Below are 21818 nucleotides of genomic sequence, written 5' to 3'. Positions count from 1 at the left end.
CATGAATGACAGTGGAATATAAGTTTTTCAAGTAAAGCAGCTGAAAATAACTGCAAAAAAATGAAAAGTGCAGTTCAGCTAGTAGCAGTGTCCTTGTTCAAATTAGATGAATGCAATGCAAATTTGACTTGAGAGAGAGAGACAGAAAAGTCAGCTTTATATCTGTGTATTTTTTGTCATCTGAATGTTATTTGGGCTGTTACTTAATAATTTTCAATAGGATTTTAAACAAGAGATGTTTAAGAAATGTCTTATTAATCTTTTTTTTTTGTTTTCTTTTAGAACTGAGGGAAAGTCATCATGGGAGCATTTTTAGACAAGCCAAAGATGGAGAAGCATAATGCCCAGGGGCAAGGGAATGGGCTTCGTTACGGTCTGAGTAGTATGCAGGGCTGGCGAGTTGAAATGGAGGATGCACATACAGCTGTGATTGGTTTGCCAAATGGACTCGATGGATGGTCATTTTTTGCTGTATATGATGGGCACGCTGGATCACAGGTTGCCAAGTACTGCTGTGAGCATTTATTAGATCACATAACGAGCAACCAGGATTTTAAAGGACCAGATGGGCCACCATCTGTGGAAAGTGTAAAGAGCGGCATCAGAACAGGTTTTCTGCAAATTGATGAACACATGAGAGTCATCTCTGAGAAGAAACATGGTGCAGACAGAAGTGGGTCAACAGCTGTGGGTGTCATGATTTCTCCCCAACATACATACTTCATCAACTGTGGAGACTCGAGAGGTTTACTTTGTAGAAACAGGAAGGTTCACTTCTTCACACAGGATCACAAACCAAGTAATCCACTGGAGAAAGAGCGTATACAGAATGCAGGTGGCTCTGTAATGATTCAGCGTGTAAATGGCTCTCTTGCTGTCTCAAGGGCACTTGGGGACTTTGATTACAAATGTGTCCATGGGAAAGGTCCTACAGAACAGCTGGTCTCACCTGAACCTGAAGTTTATGAAATTGAGAGATCGGAAGAAGATGATCAATTCATCATACTGGCTTGCGATGGTATCTGGGATGTTATGGGAAATGAAGAGCTGTGTGACTTTGTAAGATCCAGACTTGAAGTCACTGATGACCTTGAGAAAGTTTGCAATGAGATAGTTGACACCTGCTTGTACAAGGTAGCCAGACTTGAGAGAAGCAGTTTACTGTGTATTCACTACTAGAAGCTTATGAACAAGTTAAGAAAAAGTTTCAGTTCCAGTCTATAAGTATCCAATGGTTTATTTTAGCACTACTTTGACAGTAATCACCATGATTCCCATGAAAATGGTTGTAAGAGGGGAAATGAACACCCGACAGAAATCATACAGCTTTTTGGGTGCTTTTGGGTAATGAAGAGTTTAGAACAGTGTACAGATGCATTGTGATTGCTGGGAAACTAGAAGCTGATGGAAATCTATGGGCAAGCAAAGTACAGTTACTGCCCTTTTCTGTTTCACAACATACTTTACAAAAGCTTAACTCCTAAGACTTAATCAGGCTACAGAATATTCTTTCCCTTCCTAATCTTCCTCTCCTTTCTTGGGCATATAGTAGTAATGTTACTGTCATAATTACACCAAAATAAATACAGAATGAATGAACCTTGCCTTCATATTTTGCAGTTTAAAATTTCTTTTTGACTATATGAAGATCTGACTTCCTAGGTTCATTTTTATTCTGGTTTAATTACTGTATTTCTTATTCAGTGTTGTGCAATACAGGCCTGAAACTAGCTCAAGTAGAAGATGGGACTGGTTTATCTAACAAATCTGTGTAATTTTTTCTACAATAACTTTTACTTTGTATTAATAAGTTGCAGGATGATGCAGTTAAAGAAGAGATTTGAAATACTGAGTTTTGTAGCTTGAACTTAATTTTCCAAAGGCAAGCTATCAGTCATAATGTAAAAAAAGCCAACATTTTTGATGCTAAAGAGATGAGACAGCATCTCCGCTCTTGCCACATGGCTAACAAGGTCATTCTTTCCCTTTTGGAGAAATGTAACTGCTTTTCAGCATTTTGGCAGATTGATAATACATATATTTTTGTTTACAATTTTGGGCTGTTAATCCTGAGAACAAATACCTGGAAAGGAGCAATGGCTTGTGGGTGCTGTAAGGTTTGCAGTACCGAACTGTCAGCACCTCCTCATATGCCCATATACTCCTGTTTTAAACACTGGTTTGTTTTTGATCTTGCTGACTTCAGTTCATTTAATTGGTGTTAATAGCAGAATGTGTTTATATTTTAACATTATTCAAATATTAGGGTTCTGTTTAGTTGGAGTTTTAAACGTTTCCATTTCAAAGAATGCTTTTGTAAAGGGCTGGGCCCCTTCCAGCTGATCTTTTAACAGATTCTGTCACTTGTAACTTTCCTTGTTTTAAAAGAAGAGGGTAGGGGGGGAAGCTAATAGCTGTGATTTTAGGTTGAAGCACTGTCTGAATTCAGCACCTCTCTACTTAGTGCTTTTAAGCAGTAATGCTTTTGTTTACCCATCTAATATTCAGCTGTTTTCCCGAAATGATTGGATAGTGCTTAAAACAAGATGGAATACAACTTTGTAATTACACATCACTCATTAGTGATGTCAGTTTTTAAAGACAATGGACTGTCTGTAATTGACTCATGTAGTCTTCAGACCATAAAAGAGGAAAGAACAAAGAGTGACTTCAAAGTTGTACTAAATGAATGGGCAGACTTCTGGAATTCTGTAAGGGGGTAGGGGGAAATTAGGATTAATATTATCTTTAGCCGTCAGTAGTAAAAGCTGTCTTCTAGGACCATATGATTTGTGATTATTTTTTTGTGTGTGTGTGCGTGTGTAAAATGCTTTGTGTATCCAGCCTGGTGTGTATATGTTCTCAAATAATTTTTTCTTTTCCACCAGGGAAGTCGAGACAACATGAGTGTGATATTGATCTGTTTTCCGAATGCACCAAAGGTATCACCAGAGGCGGTGAAAAGAGAGGCAGAGTTGGACAAGTACCTGGAAAGCAGAGTAGAAGGTGGATCATTTAAAAAAAAATAAGTAACTTTGTTTCTAAACAGACCCCCGGCCCCCTTCCCCTTCCAACAACTAAACTCTTTAACACATACAGGCTTTTTAATAACCTTCAAATGCCGTTGGCCATCTAGTGTATGTCTGAAAAAGGCACTCATAGTCCTGTTTAATGTGCTGAAAAAGTTCTGTTATGAATGTGCAGCAGCCTGTAGCCCTCAAAGTTACTCAGGATGGCAGAGAAATAATTCATTTGTGCTCAGTGTTCTTCATGAGTCTGTTGACAGCACTGACTTCTGACCAGTAAATTCTGGTTCCTGTTACATGGCATTAGATGGAATAATCAGAATATCTTGCAAAGTGTCTGTGAAGATGGTAATTTGAGTGCCATTTTTCCATGTAGTTACGTACAAATTAGCCATAGTATGTTATTATCCAGTTATGGTAGGATTACAGCTTGATTACTGTCATCTGCTAACATATTTACTTATTTGAAAGTATGTCAGAAATTTGTCAAAGCTAATCTTTAAGCATTCATGATGAAAAAGACCTGGGAGCTCATCTTACTGTAATAACTTAAAAATTTTGCTTTAAATTTTTATTTTGGGAGTTCTTAAACTTAAAATTGAAACTGCAAGTCTTAGGCATTTTGGGTCACCTAACTAAAAATGGTATTTCAAATCAGTTTGTTTTAAAAGATTTCTCATTAAAACTGGATTTATAGTGCCTTTCAGTATTTAAAAATGACCACAGCTTGGGGTTTGTTTCTGAAACATAAGACATGCTGTATTGCATTATTTGCATAGGTTGAATCTATTTTTGTAGTGGACTCTTCTAGACCTATATGTTACAAGTCTAATTACGTTTGTGTAGTCCAAGAGTCCTCAATAGCACACAGGGCACAATACACAGAGTTCTTCACAACTATGGTATCAGTGATTAGTAAGTTAGAGGAATATATCGTGCACTCCCCCCTGCCCTTAACTTGCTTGAAGATAAGCCAGTGCTGCTTCAGAAATTCCACAGAGAACTTGCCTACATGGGAATTCTGGGTTCAGACAAATTAATGTGCAATTTTAAAGCACTTACTACGTGTGTAGGTAGGTGCTCCTTCAGAAAGTATCACCATATTCAGCGGCCTCATTTGCAAGGTCTTGACCAACTACATCTGTTCTGCCCCTGAACAAATGTCCAGACAGACACTTGCCTAATAGAAGTTGGTGCATAATCCAACACTTGCCTAAAAGAAGTTGGTGCACAGTAAGGAATAGCGTGAATCTTTTTGACAGCGTAGCAGGAATATCCAAGTGCATGGTAACACTGCATGAGTAAGTGTCAGATGGCTTTCTCCATTTCAAAGCAGTGAGCAGTTCTGCACCAGGCATTTGAAGAGCTTACTATGTTGCCCACTCACAGAATTGGTGAGGAACAAGTATGCTGTCAGTTCACGTACGGATTTACAGCATGCTAACTCTCCTAATCTGGGCTGGTATTACCTTCGTATCTTAGATATTTTGTCTAAGTTTAGACAAACTCATGATCTGGAATATGAAAATACGTCCGAGTTAAAGCTGCATCTTCAGCTGGCCTCGTATGCCAGGGATATTATGATGAGGAAAGCTGACATTTTTCTACAGGCAATTCAGTTTGTAAATGAGGAACCTAAACACTGGAACCGCATCTGACTGCTACATACAATGAATTTGGCTGCCAGTACTTTACATTTATACAAATAGAAAATTTCAGTAATGAGTCAAGTGTGGTACTTGCATAGAGGCAGGATTCTGTATGTAGTTATAAAGCACTTTAATTTAATGGGATGATGTCTGAACAACTTGAGCAAATACATTGTAATTCCTCTCAAGGGTCTTTGCTTTTTTTTAGTTGTCCTCAATCTTTTGTTTATTGTTGCACAAAGATAATATTTAAATTAATTAATACGTAGCAAACACTATTCAACCCAGCAGTGGTTTGTATCAGCTATGTGCACATTTGGCCTTTTAGCTCTTATTCCTGAGGAAAGTTGAGCAGCTGAACTAAGGCAGAGCTTCAAGAACAGGAGTTGAATAACTTTATGTTTAACTTCATAATTCTCATGCAGTTAAATTGTTTCCTGGTGTAAGTGGATAATGCGGTATTGGCTAGTAAGATAAGACTGCTACAGTGTTTGAAACTTTAAACACTACAATGAATAATCTTGCCGTTATCCTAGGATACTTTTAAGGATGGCAGTGCTTACCTTTAAAAGCCTCATCTTCCGCTGAAGGAACTAGAAAATGTAAAGAGTATCATTTCAGAATGATCTTACTAACCTGTAATATCAATTTAAAATTAAAATGCATTAAAATGGGAACTTGGTAAAAATGCATATTATGTGTTATATGCACTGCAGTACTCAGTGTAGTCCAACAAGTAATGAGATTTGGTGCTTACTATTGTGCATTTTTTTCTGGTTGTATTTTTATTCCCTCAGCCCAAACTATATCTTTATACTGTTAAGGAGCAGTATGAGTTTTAAGACTGAATAGGGCTTAGTACTGATGATCTTGAAAAAGCACAGCTGATTAAGATTTTAAAAACATAGGAAGATTTTTGCTTTCCATGCCACCTAGAACTCTCCTCTTATTAACTTTGATGTGTTTGTGGTCTGGATTTGTAGCTACAATGAATGAAAGCTAAAGTGTGGCATCTTTGTGCCATTACTTGCAATAAGTATCAGTCATTCCAAAATGTGTTGCTATTATTTGCACTAATATGTGTTATTGGTATGTTGACTCTAAAAAGAAACTTGTCTAAGATTTTTTCTGTTCTCAGTTTTTGATATAAAAACATTCCGTAATAGATAACCCTTGCAATATTTATACCGATATAGAGATAAATAATTTTAAGCTAGCTGTTAAATGTTCTTTCCCGTATTTTCAAAAAAATCAAAGCTCTGGCTTTTTCTTAACCTTTGTGTGGAATTCCCATTCAGAAGATAAGAAAGCATATATGTTTTGAATCCTTTATTTTAGGGTTGTAAGTACATTTTTCCAGTACTTGATGCCATGAAAATGTATAGAAGGTTTTAAAAGTAAATTAAAGGATGGGGAGAGGGTTGTAAGATGTATTGAAAGAAGGTAATTCCAATAAATTACACAGCTAGCAGACCGACTCCATTTGTTGTCTTCAGTGTTCATTCAGTCTGTATCTATAGTTTTATCAGAATATAAATGTATTCATTTAGTGGAGACTGTATGTTAAATGTACTGCAGTTACAGGTTGTGAAACTGTGTAGTATAGGTAAAGTATAAATTCCTTATTTTTGTACAGCAGAACTTTAGCATTAGCACAATGTAGAATATACTAGATGTTCAAAATTGCACAATAAAGGAACTTGGCAAACCAAATCTGAGATCTTCGCTTCTTATTCAGATATAAGTGTAGATTATTTACTAAATACTAGATGACAAAATGAATTTTGGCTCTAGATTTTGAGGAAATGGCAAGTTTTTGAGGTGTCTGTGGTGTGTGGTGTTGTGTATTTAAAATGTAAGTTTTTAAGTAAACAGTTTAAAGCTTTGTGTTGTAGCATTTAACACTGGTTGAGGGCTAGGCAGTCTTTCCACTGTACCTTGCAAATAATTTACACAGCCTGACTGCAGAATAGAGCTGATGCTTTTTCTAAACACTCACAGCCCTGAAGAACTATTACATGCACAAAAAGTAATTCACAATTGCTGGTTTTAATTTTTTAACTAAAAAGGACTGGATACATGTGGGTTTTAAAAGCTTTTAATGTGCCTTATTTCACTAATGAAATTATAAAATAGAAACTGGTGTGCTCTTTTGTAATTATCATTTAGGGCAAAAACAGAATGCTGGAGTATTTTTTGAAAGTGGTACTGATGAATTCCAACTACTCTTCCAGCTGTGTAAATGCTTATTAAATGAAGAGTAGTGTGCAAGTACATAGGTGCATGTATAGATATATATGCATATATGTACACATTATGGTGTGTATGCTGCAGAATTCACTTCAAGATCAACAGCGCCAAGTCTTAATAATTTGTATCTCTTACAGTTTCCAAGAGCTCATGTTTACAGAGAAACGGATTAGATGCATTTTAAACAATGTGCTTGTTCCTTAAATTTCATAAAATCCCTGTTTAAAGAATGACTCTTCAGGGGCGGTATAGTCTGAAATCTTCTCGGTTCAAATAAAATTGTGTGCTTATGGCCTGGGGGACACACACAACAACAACAAAAGAAAAAAAAATAATCCCAGGCCTAAGAATAAAGTTAAAGAATGGATTTCTTAGCAAACGTGGCTGTGGCTACAATACAGATTCTCTTCACCCAGAAGTTGGAGTGGATCAGCTTTAAATAACTGCCCAATATTCACATATCCCCTGAGTGAGTTGAGGATGGAAAGTTTCTTGAATGTGTTGTCCCTGGCTTTTAATTTGTATGTCATAGTTCTTAAAATTTACGTGTTGCTGTAACGCAGTGGGGTGAAAGTTTTGGCTAATACACATACGGCCATGGGAGTTTTTTCATACGTCTAACATTTGTTTCTTAAAAACATATTATGTGTTCTATGATGGCAATAATATTTTATCCTCTGTTGCAATGATAAAGCTGATGCTAATATCTGCCTCATGCCCAGGGCATTTTGTTGGGAGGATGTTACATCTTCTATTATAGCTAATGTATAGCAGGAAAGCCATTAAATAATTTTTTCCCCCCACTTTTGTTAGGTAGCTCTGTATTTCAAAACCCAATGTGCATGTTAACAGCAGTATATCTTTGTCAAATCTGTTACAGGTTCTTTTTGTTACGGAACCAAACTTAACAATTACCACGTTGAATATGGTCTGTTATCTTTTATATACTTATATTAACAGAAGTTAAGCTGACTTTTTATAAAACTGAGTGTTTCAATCTTTTAAAGTTAAATTTGGACTGCACTTACAAAAAAAGTACTTCTGATTCCCAGAGATCATAAAGAAGCAGGGTGAAGGAGTCCCAGACTTAGTCCACGTGATGCGTACGTTAGCAACTGAGAGCATCCCAAACCTCCCACCGGGGGGGGAGTTGGCAAGCAAGTGAGTTCACATCAGTGTAAATGTGGTTTTTGATTTAAATCAAAACTTTACTGTAAGGCCACTCTTAAAAGTGGGGGGAGGGAAGAAGGGTACAGGACAAAAGGTGATCTGTTCTCCAATTTTTATTACTCGGTTGTTCTGAATGAAAAGGACAAGCATAAGAACAGAGTTAACTGAATCACTACTAAAACATCAAACAGTAGTTTTGGGAAGGACTGAGAGTTTTTTAAGGGTGGCCTGAGTGTCTGTGTTTTGTAATTAACTGGGTTTTCTGGGTGGGAGGTTTACATTTGAAGATGCAAAAATAATGCACTGACTTTAGTTACTAGTTACTTGGATAATGTAGTTCTACACTTTAACAAGTGGTATTTACATGATGTTTTGCTTGGCAGTTTTCTTGTCTGTAGCTAAAGCAGCATTGTAATTGCTTGAAAGTTTGCTTTTGTATCTCTCCTTCTGACAAATCTGAAAACTAGATAGTCTATCAAAAAAGAAAAGTGGGAAGTTAAACTTACAGCTTTATATAGGCTGGCTTTGTCCTTGAAGAGTTCAGTGTTGATGCTCTGTGGCTTCTCAAATTGATGTTCAGTCTTTAAGGAAGCAATGCGCTTAGCTCCTTTGCATGCCAAACCAAGTGCTTTTTGGTTGAATAGTTTGTTCATGAACCTGTGCTGTGTGATTGGGCACATACGGTACAGACTATATTTTTAACCTTTCAGAGCATGATTTTTGTACTGTTACACCAAAACATCAAGACTCTAGGTATGTAACTGAAATCTACTTTGGCTAGCAGTAGCATCGTGATCCTGAGGAAGAGCTGAAGTGACTGACTTCTGTGGGATTTTGTGTCTTAGTCACGCTAGTTTGAATAGGGATTGATAGAAGTATGGATTTAATTGGATCTTAGTGTAACTCAGAGCACTACTGCCAGTTTGGAAGGAAAATAATGCTTTTCAAGAATCCTGCCTTTATTTAGAATCAAAGATACCCATTTCTTGAAAGATAAGGGAAGCTTTCCAGTTCGTATGTGCAACGTACTTTGTGTGTAATTGCTTGTTTTTATTGCTTTAGATTCAACCTCTCCTATTGTGCCCTATAATCACTCCCTAGGTTCACTATGGTGTTTATGCTGCTGCATGGTAGTTCCTGACTTTTCAGTGTTACAGGATGATTATAAAACCTATCATCTACTTTTTTTTTCTTCTAATGCACTCCTTTGCGATTCCTATGCATGCTTTCATGAGCAGTTAAAAGGTTGTTCTTTGAAGCCTGTTTTGTATGGCACTTCACTTGTAGTCTGCTACTTCATCATACTTGATTCTGCAGAAGGGGATCTGGAAGAATGTTGCTTTTAAAGGCCAATCTATCATTCGTGCCTTTTACTCCCCTCTTTCCTTCCTGCTCCCCCTCCAAAGCTGTTTCCTTATATGTTGGGTAAGGCAAAGGCTGCTGCTTCCTTCAGCCTCACATTGGCTCTTTTTTTTTTTGAATATCAGTTTTCAAGAAGACTTTCACCCTGTGTTTAAAAAAAAACAACGAAAATGTTGCTCATTTACATGTTGCTTGCAATTTTTCTATTAATATTTTATCAGTGTATTGTCTCTCAATATTAGAAAAGGTGAGAATCCCAGAGATGAAAGTTAATTACAAGCTGTCTTAAATATGCTAAGCAGATTTTTTTTTTTTAAGGAGGAAACTGTCAAGATGCTTGAATCGATTTTTTTCATATTTTTTCCAGAAAAAATACTTTCCAATCTGAAGATACAATATGTATAACTGCTATTTGCAGATTAAATTTCTTGGAGAAAAGTTGCAGGAGAGTATTGGACATATTATTGTAAGAGTATTGCTTCAGAAATAATTTTTCCAGGTTTACACATGCAAAGTACATTTCAGAATGTAACACAAACAAAATTGTACTTCAGAATGCAATTTTTGTGCATCTAGAAAATAAAAACCCCACTGTTCCCCTGTGAAAGTGCCATAATACATGAAGTACTACTGCAGTGTTCATCAGACACAAATGACCAGGGCATTCAACATCCATCAAGTTTTCTGACATTCTTTTTCGAAGTCGGAAGATGTAGCACCAAGCAGCACCACAGCTTCAACTGAAAGTCAGATTGTGTTCTGCTGAACTCTGGGTGGTGCTCAGCCTTGTTTTTCTTGAACCTAAAGGTTTTAATTATACAGTAGCTGTGGTCAGTGTTTGATGACACTTAGTGATAACTTGCAGTAAGCTTGGTTCTGTGAATTTAAAACCTTTTAAAGTTTGCATTTTAAATTAAAATTGTACTTGGGGAATTTGACTTAGGAAAAAACAAACAAAACACAATCTTAAAATCTTGTGGGTTTTTTTTGGTCTAGACGGAGTGTGATTGAAGCTGTTTATAACAGACTGAACCCCTACAGGAATGATGATACTGTAAGTATCCTTTCTCATACATTATCTTTCCCCCTACCCCAATTATTTTAGCTGTTTTGTAAAGAAACGTATTGCTAGTTCTTGTTAAAAGACCATTTGCCCCAAAGAAGCAATAGCAACGTTGTTCTCTTTGGACTGGTTTGTAATTGTCTTCTGTTGGCTTCTGCTGATCATAATCTCAGAACTCTCGTATCATTGATTCATTTGTCCCCTGGAATTTTCTTCTTTGAATCCTGCCTGGGTTTCCAAATGGTGCGGTCATGTATATCTTCTTTTCTCTTTTATGGGAGACGTTTTTCCCCAAACATCAGGAAGAAAAATGCTATACTTGTAGGTTAAACAGATTTGTAACAATTTTAAGGATATATTAAGTTTCCAAATGGACTGCATAAGCACTTTTTATTCCTCAGCATAGAGCATCCTACAGCAAGCATACAGTTTACATTCTTGTATGTCAGCGGTCAGAGTGACATGAATCCACCATCAGTGGGGGGAAAAAAACCACCCCAGAACTCTTAAAATATGACCAGTGATCCCAATTTCAATTAAATCACGGGAAACAGTGTTCTATCATTGAAAGTGCTGTACTTCATAAAGTAGTTAAATTGATCCTTTACCTATTAGCAAAATAACTTAGATATGATGTGAAGTGCATCCAGACATAAAGAATTGTGCATTGGCCTTACAGCTGGGCACTAGTTTATTTGGCAGTTTCATTATTTCTTCAGCGTAAAAATTCCTGAATAGTTGCTTGAAGAGGATGCTTTACCTTCAAAATACATTCTGTAGTATGTTACTGTTCTGCAAGTGGTTTTGTTTTGTGATGATGTTGGCAACTTGGATATAGAAATTTGCATGCTGAATAGCTGGCATGCAGCTCCTGCGTTTTTACTCGCTATTGTTCTTATTCTTCATCCTTGCACTTGAAACAAACACAACCATTTTGGTCTTTTCATATAATTGCTTGCCTTTGCTACTTCTGGTCTTCAAGAAAAAACTGGAGGTGGTACTTTTGCAAAGGGTAATTTTAGTGATTTTGGGTTGTGTTTTTTTTCTACACCTCCATGCCAACTGTTCTTCATGGCTTGTAATGAATTCTATGTGCAAGTTTGAATGAAGGGTGCAGAACCTTGGTGCTAAGAAATTGTCATATGTGGCATTGCTAGAGACTTAACCTCTTTTTCTCTTGACGGTATTGGTAAGGCAGTGCTTTTAAGGAGGAGTAATATTTCTGCCTCCCACAGTCTTAGTAATGATTAGGAAGTGTAGGTGTGGAAGCACCAGCAGACACTGTTCTTAAAGCCCATCGTGGCCCTTAGTTACTTAGGGGAAGGTAGCAGGCAACACTGCATCAACCAGACTGCTGTAGAGAAGCAGTTTGCTCTGATGTCTGTGCTACAGACTTAGCTGTTGCTTCACTACCCATCTGTGGTACCACTTCTTAGTTGTGGTGTTACGTACCCAACTGATGAGGCAGTACAAGAAAACTGAATATAGAACAATCTAAGCAAGGGAGAAGGAAACAGACAAAGGCATATGGATTAAACCCCACTAGAATTAAATACTCTATTTGTATTAGGATTTTTTTTAACTAATAGCAAGAATTGGTTAAACATTTTTCAGGGGCGTGGTAGTTGCACAAAATCCACTCTTGCCCGTGGGCCTGAACATACCAAATTCTATGGGTACTCAGTTATTGAATGCATGGTTGTCATGCCATGTAGTGTGGTCGTACAGTTACAATTCAGAGCATGTTATATACGTTTTTCTTCCTCCTTATGGTTTTATTACCATCCAAAATTAGGGTTTCCTGTAGTTGCCCAAACTACACTTCTGTAACCTTAAATTATAGGTGCTACAATTGATCTGAATTATAAGAGTGTCATTTGACGACTGTTTCTTCCTATACAGCAAGGGAGGGCTGAAAACAAAAGATGGCAATGATAATAACAAATGGCATGAGGCACATCCTGCTCTTTTAACACACCTGTGTAATAAGTGCATTTGTTTTGTATTACTTCTAAATACTCTAGGAATGCTTTTGAATAAGGCTCCTAGGGTATTATTTTGAGGATCGATAAGGCTGTTATAAAATATTTGGTTAGACTTTGAAATGCCTTGATACTAATGCTTTGCTAATTAAGCATGTATGTTTTTTAGATACTTCTTAAATGCTATTTCTTAAAGGGTAGAGAAAACAGACTTCTAAAATGATTTAAGTCTTCACCCTTTTCAGTCTGGATTATCCAGAAACCACTGTAACTATGGGCACTCCAGACTTTAAAGGGTTCCTTCTTTTTTCTTTAAGGATTCTGCCTCAACTGATGATATGTGGTAAAACTGCTCATCTGGCTGTGGAGTTCACGTTTCATCCTTCAAATAAAAGTGCAGCCCAACCTCAGTTGACCCTTCTTTACATCCATCCTCAACCTTAAATAAAGAAGGGAATACGCTGTGTTGGTGGGAGTGACTACAGCAGTACAACATCTAGCCCAGGAACTGATCTTTTTTGTAAAACAGACTTCTGTAAACGTGATTTCAAACCATAATTCATGTTGTAAATCAGACTCCAGCAATTTATGTTGTATGATTTTGTTTTTGTAAAGTGCAATTGTCTGTGTACAAAATGCTCATATTTAATTATGAACTGCTTTAAATCACTATAAAGGTTAGAAGAAATGTTTGGCTTGTGTGATGCAACAATATATATCCCTTCAAATTCATGTTGTGGTTTTGGATTGCAAGGAGCAGCAGCCTAGCCAGCTAGGTGCTCAAGAGGTGCACAAAACTGTAAAGATAACTTTTTGGTTTATATGAAAGCTGAAGTTGTGGGCAACTTACTAGAAATTACAGTGTGTGAATTTGCTTGGCAATGGAAAAATAACTAAGAGTAGTGCACGTTCTTCAACAAATGTCTGTCGTTTTCTTGGACACTCTCCTGCTCTCACATTGAGTTAAAGGGAGTTCTGATTTTGACTTCAGCGGGAGTTAAATCACGCCCTATTTATAGTATCATGTTCATATGTGTATGAACCTTGGGATTAGAATGCCTTGATTCTTTGCGCCTCTTTTTTCATTAACCCTTACCTGAAACTACTAATCACTGAGCACGAACAGGCAGCTTTCTACATATCGTAGGAGTCTGCAGCATTTTTACAATCCTGATTGGTTCGGTCTGCTGCTGTTCCAAGTAAAATACTTTGGATTCCATTTTATCAATAAAGCTTGATTTAACAAACAGGACATTTATCCATAAATGTGTAATTCCTTTTTTCCTGCCTTTTAAAATGTCAGTGCCATTGTAAATGATACTTGTGCAAGAATATTTTTATTAATTGGTAGCCCATTTTTAAAATGGGAAGGATTTTGATTATTGCCCAAGACATAGCCATATGCTAGAGGATGATGTGGGATTAATCCGTTACCCTATTTTTTACAAGTGTGGGATTTTTCAGGCTTTTTGGTGTTTTATTTTTTTTCTCCCCACTGAAGATGTGCATTGGTTTGAATTTGCCTACTGTTTGATAAAAATACATTTGTCAAAGCCTGACAATCTTTAACATTTTATGGTGTGTGTTTTTAATTGACCCACTTACTTAGAATGAGAGACTAGTGGTTAAACAGTATTTGTGATTTGAGATATAGCATGTTGACAATATTTAACTGTTTGTTGTTTAAAATTCTAATTTAAAATTTTATAAGATAATAAACTAATTTGATTTAAGCTTAGCTTTCTCCCATTGAGCATACAAAAATTAAGTTTTCAAGTCAGTCGTGTTTGCAAAACTGCTGTTTTGTGCACCTTGTATTGTCTTTTTGGTTGAGAATATTGTATTTAATATGTAGTTTACTCATTTAGTAGGCAGATTCCCCAAAAGGAAAATCAGTACAACAAGTAATTGTAACATTTACTGCAGTTAAACAGAATCAAAACGTGGTGTATAATTACTTTTTGATAGGAAAATGTAGTACAATGCATTTTGCTCTATTTGTCTTTCCCTAACTTTGAAATATACATATTTGTATATATAGCCTTAAAATTAATGCAGAGTTAGGGAACACTGAACAGTGAAAAAGTAACTTATAGTGTCTTGGAACTAAGTATAGTATATACCAGCAAACTTTCTTTTATCCCTCTTGTCTATGTGGGGTGCTTAAACGTAACTTCATTGTATTCAGTTTGTAATCTGTTCAAGCATGAATGAAGAAAACATAAGCACTATTTGTATTTATAAATTTATAGCAATTTTTGCTTAAAGAACCAGTTCCTTACCTACCTATGAATAAATGTTTAAAATGTCTAATTTTGTTGTAGAGTGCAAAACTATAATAATGTTAAGTTGTAGCTTCACAGGCACCTAATTAACAAGCGTATTTAATAATACATGGCGTATTAGTGCAAAAAGCTAAACTTAACTTAGGAGTAGGCAGATACAATTCTGTCCTTTTGCATAGAGACTGAAGTTTGGTTTTGGAAATGGCAAAACCTTGAACTGGACTGTGGAACCTCTGAGTTTTAAACTTTAAAAAATTGGAAGCAAAACTGTGGTGTGAAAAGCCATACTTCAAACCATAATCACTTAAACTGTCTCAGTGACAATGATGTATTTGAAGCCTCTTCTAACGAGGTCTCCTAAAGGTTACAAAGGAAATAATTCTGCTATTGCTGCAGGCGATGTAACTAGGTTTGAGGGTAGCAGAAGAAAGCCCGTTTCAGGCCTTTCTCTCTCCCACCGATGTTCAGCATTTTGATGAGGTCAGAGCACTGAATCTATTATGTATGCATAAACACTGCCATTTTAGATAAAGATTTTGATTACAAAATTTACAAACTAAGTATATAAAGCATCCTAGAAAAGAGGCAAGCTGTACTTTTCACTGCTCTGAAAAGGAAAAGGCACTTTTGCACCTTTGTGCATCTCCTTCTTGCACCAGAAACTTCTTTTTAAATGCTAAAAACATTAGCACCTCAGGGGCAAGGCAGCTTTTTTTTTTTTTTTTTGGAAGTATTGTGTGCTATTTATTTCCCTCTTGGAAAAAGATTCTTGTGTGACAAAAATGAAAATTGTGATGTTAAAAGATGTATTTTGAAATACATGTTCAAATAGGATGGTCCCAATTTGCTTGTTTTTAAAAAGAAATTACATTTGTAAAGCTAATTTTCTTCGTATGCCATGCAACTTTGTTTTCCTTCTACTTTTGACAGCTTCACTGGCTTCAGTTTCTGTGAGTTTTGTTATAGTCAGATTAAATGTTTCACTGATCGTTCTGGGAGAATACCTGTACTGCTTTATAGACAACTGTTTCAAGTAATTCTCACTAATTCAGCATTGAAATATGTTCAAGACAGAGGCTTCAAAAGTGCAATTTAAAACCAATGTTGGATTAACTAAATGCAATTGCATTAACTGGGGTCCTAGATTTGCAAGGCTTTGTAAATCCATTGTATCAATGGAGTCCCCGATACATGTGGTGGGGCAGAAATGTGTAGATCCCAGGCAACTTATGAAGCCAGAGCCTCTCAGCTGGCTTGATCTTACCTAGCCAGGAGCAGCACCACAAAGACCTCTGTGTGTGGCCATCGTTCATTTTAATCTTCCAGTGGAAGTGAGAATTGAAGAGAGAGATTTCATCTGCTTGTCATTACACTGCTGAGTTGCAGTAATCCTAGGTTGTGTCATATAGCAAGGTGCCCGATGAATATTAAGCAGCAGATGAATAATGGTAGCACTTACCTTGATAGTTCCTGCAGGTGCCAAAGCTAATCACTTTAACATGTACTTATGGTAAAATGACTTCAGCATCCATTAAATTGTTTATTGCAAAGCTGGTGCTGTCTCAACTCTATAGGTTAGACTGAGCTATTTTGTTCAGTTCCAGAATTGAAAATGTAAAAAGGTGATTTAACAGAATTAGGGAAGTTTTCACTTCAGTTGATTCCTCGATAAGAATCCTGACTTAATTTGATACACTGGGTTAGGGTGGACTTCATATTGCGTTTCATTTTTAGTGATTTATGAGCTAAGGATACGGTTTCATGTTCTGCTTCTGTCAAGACTAAACTGGTTGCTAGAAGTTTGCTCCTACTGGCATTGTGCCAGCACTCATGCTTATGTGGCCGTGCAGTTAGGAGGAAGGAAAAAAATGTGTACTCTCTGGCCTGGGTAAGTTGATAATCCAGCTATGGGGTGCTGGTACTAGGGCAAGATGGAGAGTGGGGAGGCGGGACTGAGAACGAAGAAATGGTTGCATCACCGTCCTGCCACAGTTTGGGAAACCACACACTAAACCAGATAAATGAGTGACCTGTGTAGGGAGCATCAAAGCCTTTGCAGATCATTCTCAGCTCTATAGCAGACAAAACATTTTGCTTTGGGAAACATTCTTTTTCTTAAAATGAATCACGAGACTTTGGTTTTAATGTTGTCTTGTGTACGAGTTCCATGCTGACAAGGCTATTTGCTTTCTCTAGGTGTATGTAGCTCTGTCCTGTGGGATAGACAGCATGGCTGCCGCAATTAGGTTAATGATAGGGTCGTTACAATTTACCTTATTTCAGTGTACATCAGGTTTTCATCATGCTGAGATGTTCTCCTTCATCTCTACCTGCACCTTCTTGAATTGCTTTTATGCACAAATGACTTGGTATATTTAAATTTCTTGATATTTAAAGTTGGCCATGTCTGAAATGGGCAAACATTTAGTAAAATGTTACCCATTTCCTCATCATTGAGCAAATACGGTATTTTAATGCAAACAAGTACCTTGCATAGGTTCAGAAACAGCAAAGCTGTAGAGCTGTGGAGCTGTACCTGACATTTTTCTGTAGAAAATGCAATTGTTACTCTGTGCTGAGCTTCATAAGATGTGAAAATGTCTCCTAGATAACTAGTATACCTGCTTGTTCCTATCACTGTGTGTGTCCGAGATGATCATAACGAGCCTTTTTGTATCGTTACAGGGTATAAAGTCTCTACTTGGCTGGATAGTGTCTTTTAACTCTTAAAGTGGTAAGAAGAGGCTCCACATGTGAATTTCTAGGGTGCTGTAGTGCATAAAATGAACGTGATTCCTGCTATAAACTGTAAAAACGAGATAAAATTCAAAAGTAACTATCTGGGGCTAAGAACTTTTGGCCGACCTGTCTGAAATATTGATCCAAGAATCCCATCTTTTGCTGAGCTGTTTCTGAGCTGTCTCTGTGGAGTGCTTGCAAAGTCTGCAGGTCTCTGCAGGTCCAAGCTGCACCTTCTGAAGCACTCTGTAGCCTTATTTTGCTTAATGACATTGCTTTGTAAATGAGGTAGCAGCCACTCGCCGGCGCGGCGTTTGTTCACAGAAGTTCAGGAAGCTGTAGGAAAACTTAAAGCTTGTCTTTGTTCTCCTGGACCACTAAATGCTTTCAAGTAGAAAAGAAAAAGAATGTACAACGTGCTAAAAGCTGACTGTATGTTATCTCCCACTGAAAACTTGTTTCTGGAAAATTCTACAAGTATTTCAGCTGTTTACTTAATGCATGGGGAAAAAAATGTGTCTGGAGCTTTAACCTCCTGATTGTGTCAGAGTTGGTGACCTATGGTGACCTAGGCTCTATGCATATTCTTTGCTTTATCTGTGGTTTTATTTGTTGCTCTTTCGAGTAGCAGCAAACCAGATCTTCCCTCCCTGCTCTGCCTCCCCCCGTGTAGACACTCTTGTGAAGTCTTTGCTTCTAAGCCAAGAGAACAGGAGCGGTAATGGTGGCTTAGGAAAGGGGTTTTGGGGGTTGCCTTAAAGGTGGCAACAACAAAAACAAAACCCCTAAGCTTTGCAACCACAAAATTTGGGAAGATGGGCCTAATTTTAAATATGCCTTTTATAGAATTAGTGAAATCAGTTCTATTCTGACAGTGTCAAAACTTCAGTAGAGCTGGGATAAGTCAGATTTCTAGAGTATAGTTTTATTCCTGGTTGGATTTTTATGCTTGTACTGATTCCTGCCCAAATGCTTTTTAAAGCAGCACTATACATCTACTTTTTTCTTCTTTTTTTTGTTCCCCAAAAGAAAAGAAAAATAAACCCAATGGTCCTTAACGATTGTGTAACCAGCCATTTATTTGCAAGGGTGAGTGCTGTGTCAGATAGGAACATTTTCTTTTGAGAGTACTACACCTGCACTTCTCAGCTTGCTCAATCACGAAGCTGAAATTCATTTTTGCTCCCATTCACTCTGAAGAGCTGGTGGGAGCAGGGAGTTTTTACAGCTGAAGTAGACAGGACTCTCGGTATGCATTGTGAGTAAGCCTGCAGAGTTGAAGGAGGTGCTATTGTTGTTTCTTTTGAGAAATATCTTTGGGTAGAAAAAGAGAAAGCTGAGACTGGTGGGTCATAAAACCTCACATACTCTTAGTTCTATCAACGCCTCTGGACTAAGGTCCAGAGTTTAATTGCACTTGAGTTACTGAATTCAGCCCAGTCTGAGCAATGGAAATACTAAGTAGCCGATTTCACTTTCACTGTTAGTATTTCAAGCTGAAGCACAGTATTTTTATTCAAACTACAGGGGAAAATTAAACTGAGATAATCTTGGGAAAATTAGGCATGTACTTAACTTCATATCCTGCTGATATTGATGGAGCTTCACACAGCAGTATATAAAGTTTGCACATGTATTGTTGGAGCCTTAACTGTCCCACTGTCCTTGGAATGAAAAAGAAATGTAATCTTTATTCAGTTTTGGTTTTAAAAAAGATTTCTGAAGCCAAAGGGGAGAAGATGGTAATGTTAAAGCAAAGTGTTAGATTCATTGGAGAGAACAATTCTGTAATTCTTCAAACATGTAACAGTATTTTTTTTTGATCTTTTAAAACATCAGAAGGGCACAGTTTACGAGGTTCAGTCTTTGATGTAGTGCTTTTAGCTGTAAAGAATAAAAAGATGAAACCCAAAATTAGTTACCTGGGATGGAAAAACAAGGAGACCCTAAAAACCTAGGAATAAATGTGCTGAATTTACATGGCATTATGTCCATGTCCAGTGGTGGATCTACTGGAAGGGTCTTCGTTGGTGTTTTTAGGGGAACTTTTTATTCTTGCTGAGTGTTTGATGCCAGGCTGGCAAGTCTGCTGCAGTTCGAAATTTCCAGGCTCTTAAATTGGAAACTGGGCATTATACAATAGAGTCCCCAATACACAAGATGCTGCAATACCTGTTACCGCGTGTTCTTTGGGTTAATGCTGTGCGACCATTTGATGCTGGAATTTGGGATTTCCTATCATACGTTTTATTGCTGATGGTGTGATTCGCACTGCCCTTGAGTACCAAGAGTTAAGTGGCATTTATTAACCAGATCTAACTCTTTGGTGCCAGGAATCTAGTTTTTGGAGTAAGTCCTGAATTATGCAAATGTTCTTGGCAAATTGTGCCAGGTAGTTGGAAAACTAAATGACTAGCAATGAAGGGTTAATACAAGATAAAAGCATAGATCCTCCTAGCCTGGGAATACTGGGTCTTTGAAAAGTGTGATATTTGATTTCCAGGACCAGCTGCTACATAAATCTTTCAAAACAGACATTTTGGTTTCTAGCATCTGTCTTGTTACTAAGACCACGTACAAACATGCTGAATTAGAGAGTTTTCACCTATCTTCTCACAGAATTGACTCCACATTGTAACATGAGTCTCATTTGTAGTGACATGCTGTGCCTGTCTTTTTAGAAAATTAATTACATCTTTATAACTATTTTGTGGAAAGTGTAACGTTTTTTCATTGATGACCTGTATAAATGTGTGTTACGAATGGAGAGATTTAAGCTTGAAAAGCATGTTTGCAGATTACACAGCTTCATTATGGAATTTATAAATTTAACAGAGTAATATACAAGAGCATAACTATTTTCCTTAAGTAGAATGTATAACAATATATAATAAATTATTCTCCACGTAGTTCACCCACTATTTACAGTTTTACACTATTCAAACTGTGTTTACAGAAAGTTCAATAAATGTATATTTTGTACTATGTACAGATTCCTGGTCCCAAAGAAAATGTGTCAACTTAGTTTCTAACTTAACTTTTGAGATTGTACTTTTTTTTTTTTTTTTTTAGTTTGGATTCAGTTGAACAAACTGCATTATGCCTGTCGATGGTGGAGCCTTGCATTGGAGTACATGGGAATTGGAAACTAATCTACAAAAGTGATTCCACTAAATAAAACAGGCAATTACATCATGTGTGTGTATTTGAGTGGTATGCTATATATAACTGGTTTATTATCTGTTTTATTGTCACTGATTTATAAACTTAGCGGGTCTCCTTCAGTTTTCTGATTCAAGCTAGTTATATTAAAATAGAATATTGAATGCTTCTCATTTTTAGTTACAATAATAAAAATCCCCCTTTTCACTGTTTTTCTACTTATATGTTGAAATTCCAAGATGAAGCAGCGTTCACTTGGTTCCAGTCACAGTATTTCCCAGGGGCCCTCTGATCTGGGATTTTCAAGAAAGCTAGGGATTGAGAAGGAACTTTCAGAAGACCATGTCACACAGGAGCAAAATGCATTTGTTTATATCTTCTGCCCTGACTGAGTACTGTCAAATACAGGATAGGCTTTTGTAATATAATTCCTAAGAATTTAAGGATGCTAAAGGCTAAAATAAATCTTTACGCTGGTTTTAGCCTGTATGATTTGGAGGGGAAATTAGCTTATATGTCATCAGTTCACCTTTATCTTCCCTGGAAATCTTTATAGGCAGAGAGCTGGTAAGATTCTGATGTGGACTATACAAATTAAACCAGGGGAGGAGGTGGGAGGGTATTCTGCTGTCACCTGTGACCTGGATTCTCAAGTTTCAGTCCCAACCCTTTAAGGATTAAAAATTGGAACTACTGACTTGTCTAGTAAAATGAGGGAATATTTTCTGTGGATTAAAAAACTGAAATTGCTGTGATATGATTGACTGTTAGCCTCAGTTCACGTTAACAGAGCAGACATGGGAGAGAAAGTATATCCCTTTGCTTTCTAGCTCAAAGTTTATAAAAAGAATGTTCTATCCCATTTAATTGGAAATTTACATTTTAGTGTCTTTTTTCCTTAAAGCCAAAGAATAATATACCTCTAAATAATATTGTTGGTTAATTTCAATGTGTTTTTTTAATCTTGACATAATAAATTTGAATGTCACTGGAGCTGTTCAGATAGAAATATTAAGCTAACTTAAGATGTTCATTGTGGCTGAATTTAATCAAACTGCATTTACATGGGCTAATTTAAGAGGAGGTAGAACCCTGAAGCCCAGTTAAATAGTTTAACTGATTTCAATCTT

The 21818-nt window shown here is 36.9% G+C and overlaps 1 protein-coding gene across 6 annotated transcripts in view; it reads left to right on the top strand.

Moving 5' to 3' along the window:
- The window catches only part of PPM1A (protein phosphatase, Mg2+/Mn2+ dependent 1A), a 35215-nt gene extending 14494 nt beyond the window's left edge, over window positions 1-20721 (top strand). For 2 of the 6 annotated variants that reach the window (XM_055715417.1, XM_055715418.1), the window contains exons 2-6: window positions 283-1134; window positions 2889-3006; window positions 7978-8086; window positions 10454-10511; window positions 12820-15779. In XM_055715417.1, the coding sequence (XP_055571392.1) occupies window positions 301-1134; window positions 2889-3006; window positions 7978-8086; window positions 10454-10511; window positions 12820-12849 (1149 nt within the window). In that variant the 5' untranslated portion in view covers window positions 283-300 and the 3' untranslated portion in view covers window positions 12850-15779. Of the gene's footprint in view, window positions 1-282; window positions 1135-2888; window positions 3007-7977; window positions 8087-10453; window positions 10578-12747; window positions 15780-20598 lie in introns of those variants that run through there. The other 4 variants (XM_055715416.1, XM_055715415.1, XM_055715419.1 and 1 more) reach the window with 4 other exon arrangements.
- The last annotated feature ends 1097 nt before the right edge of the window (window positions 20722-21818 follow it).

This window comes from Falco cherrug, chromosome 7 (genome assembly GCF_023634085.1).
Source record: "Falco cherrug isolate bFalChe1 chromosome 7, bFalChe1.pri, whole genome shotgun sequence".
Lineage (NCBI taxonomy): Eukaryota > Metazoa > Chordata > Aves > Falconiformes > Falconidae > Falco > Falco cherrug.
Note: the sequence above shows the minus strand (reverse complement) of the source record. Positions and strands in the feature narration are given on the sequence as shown.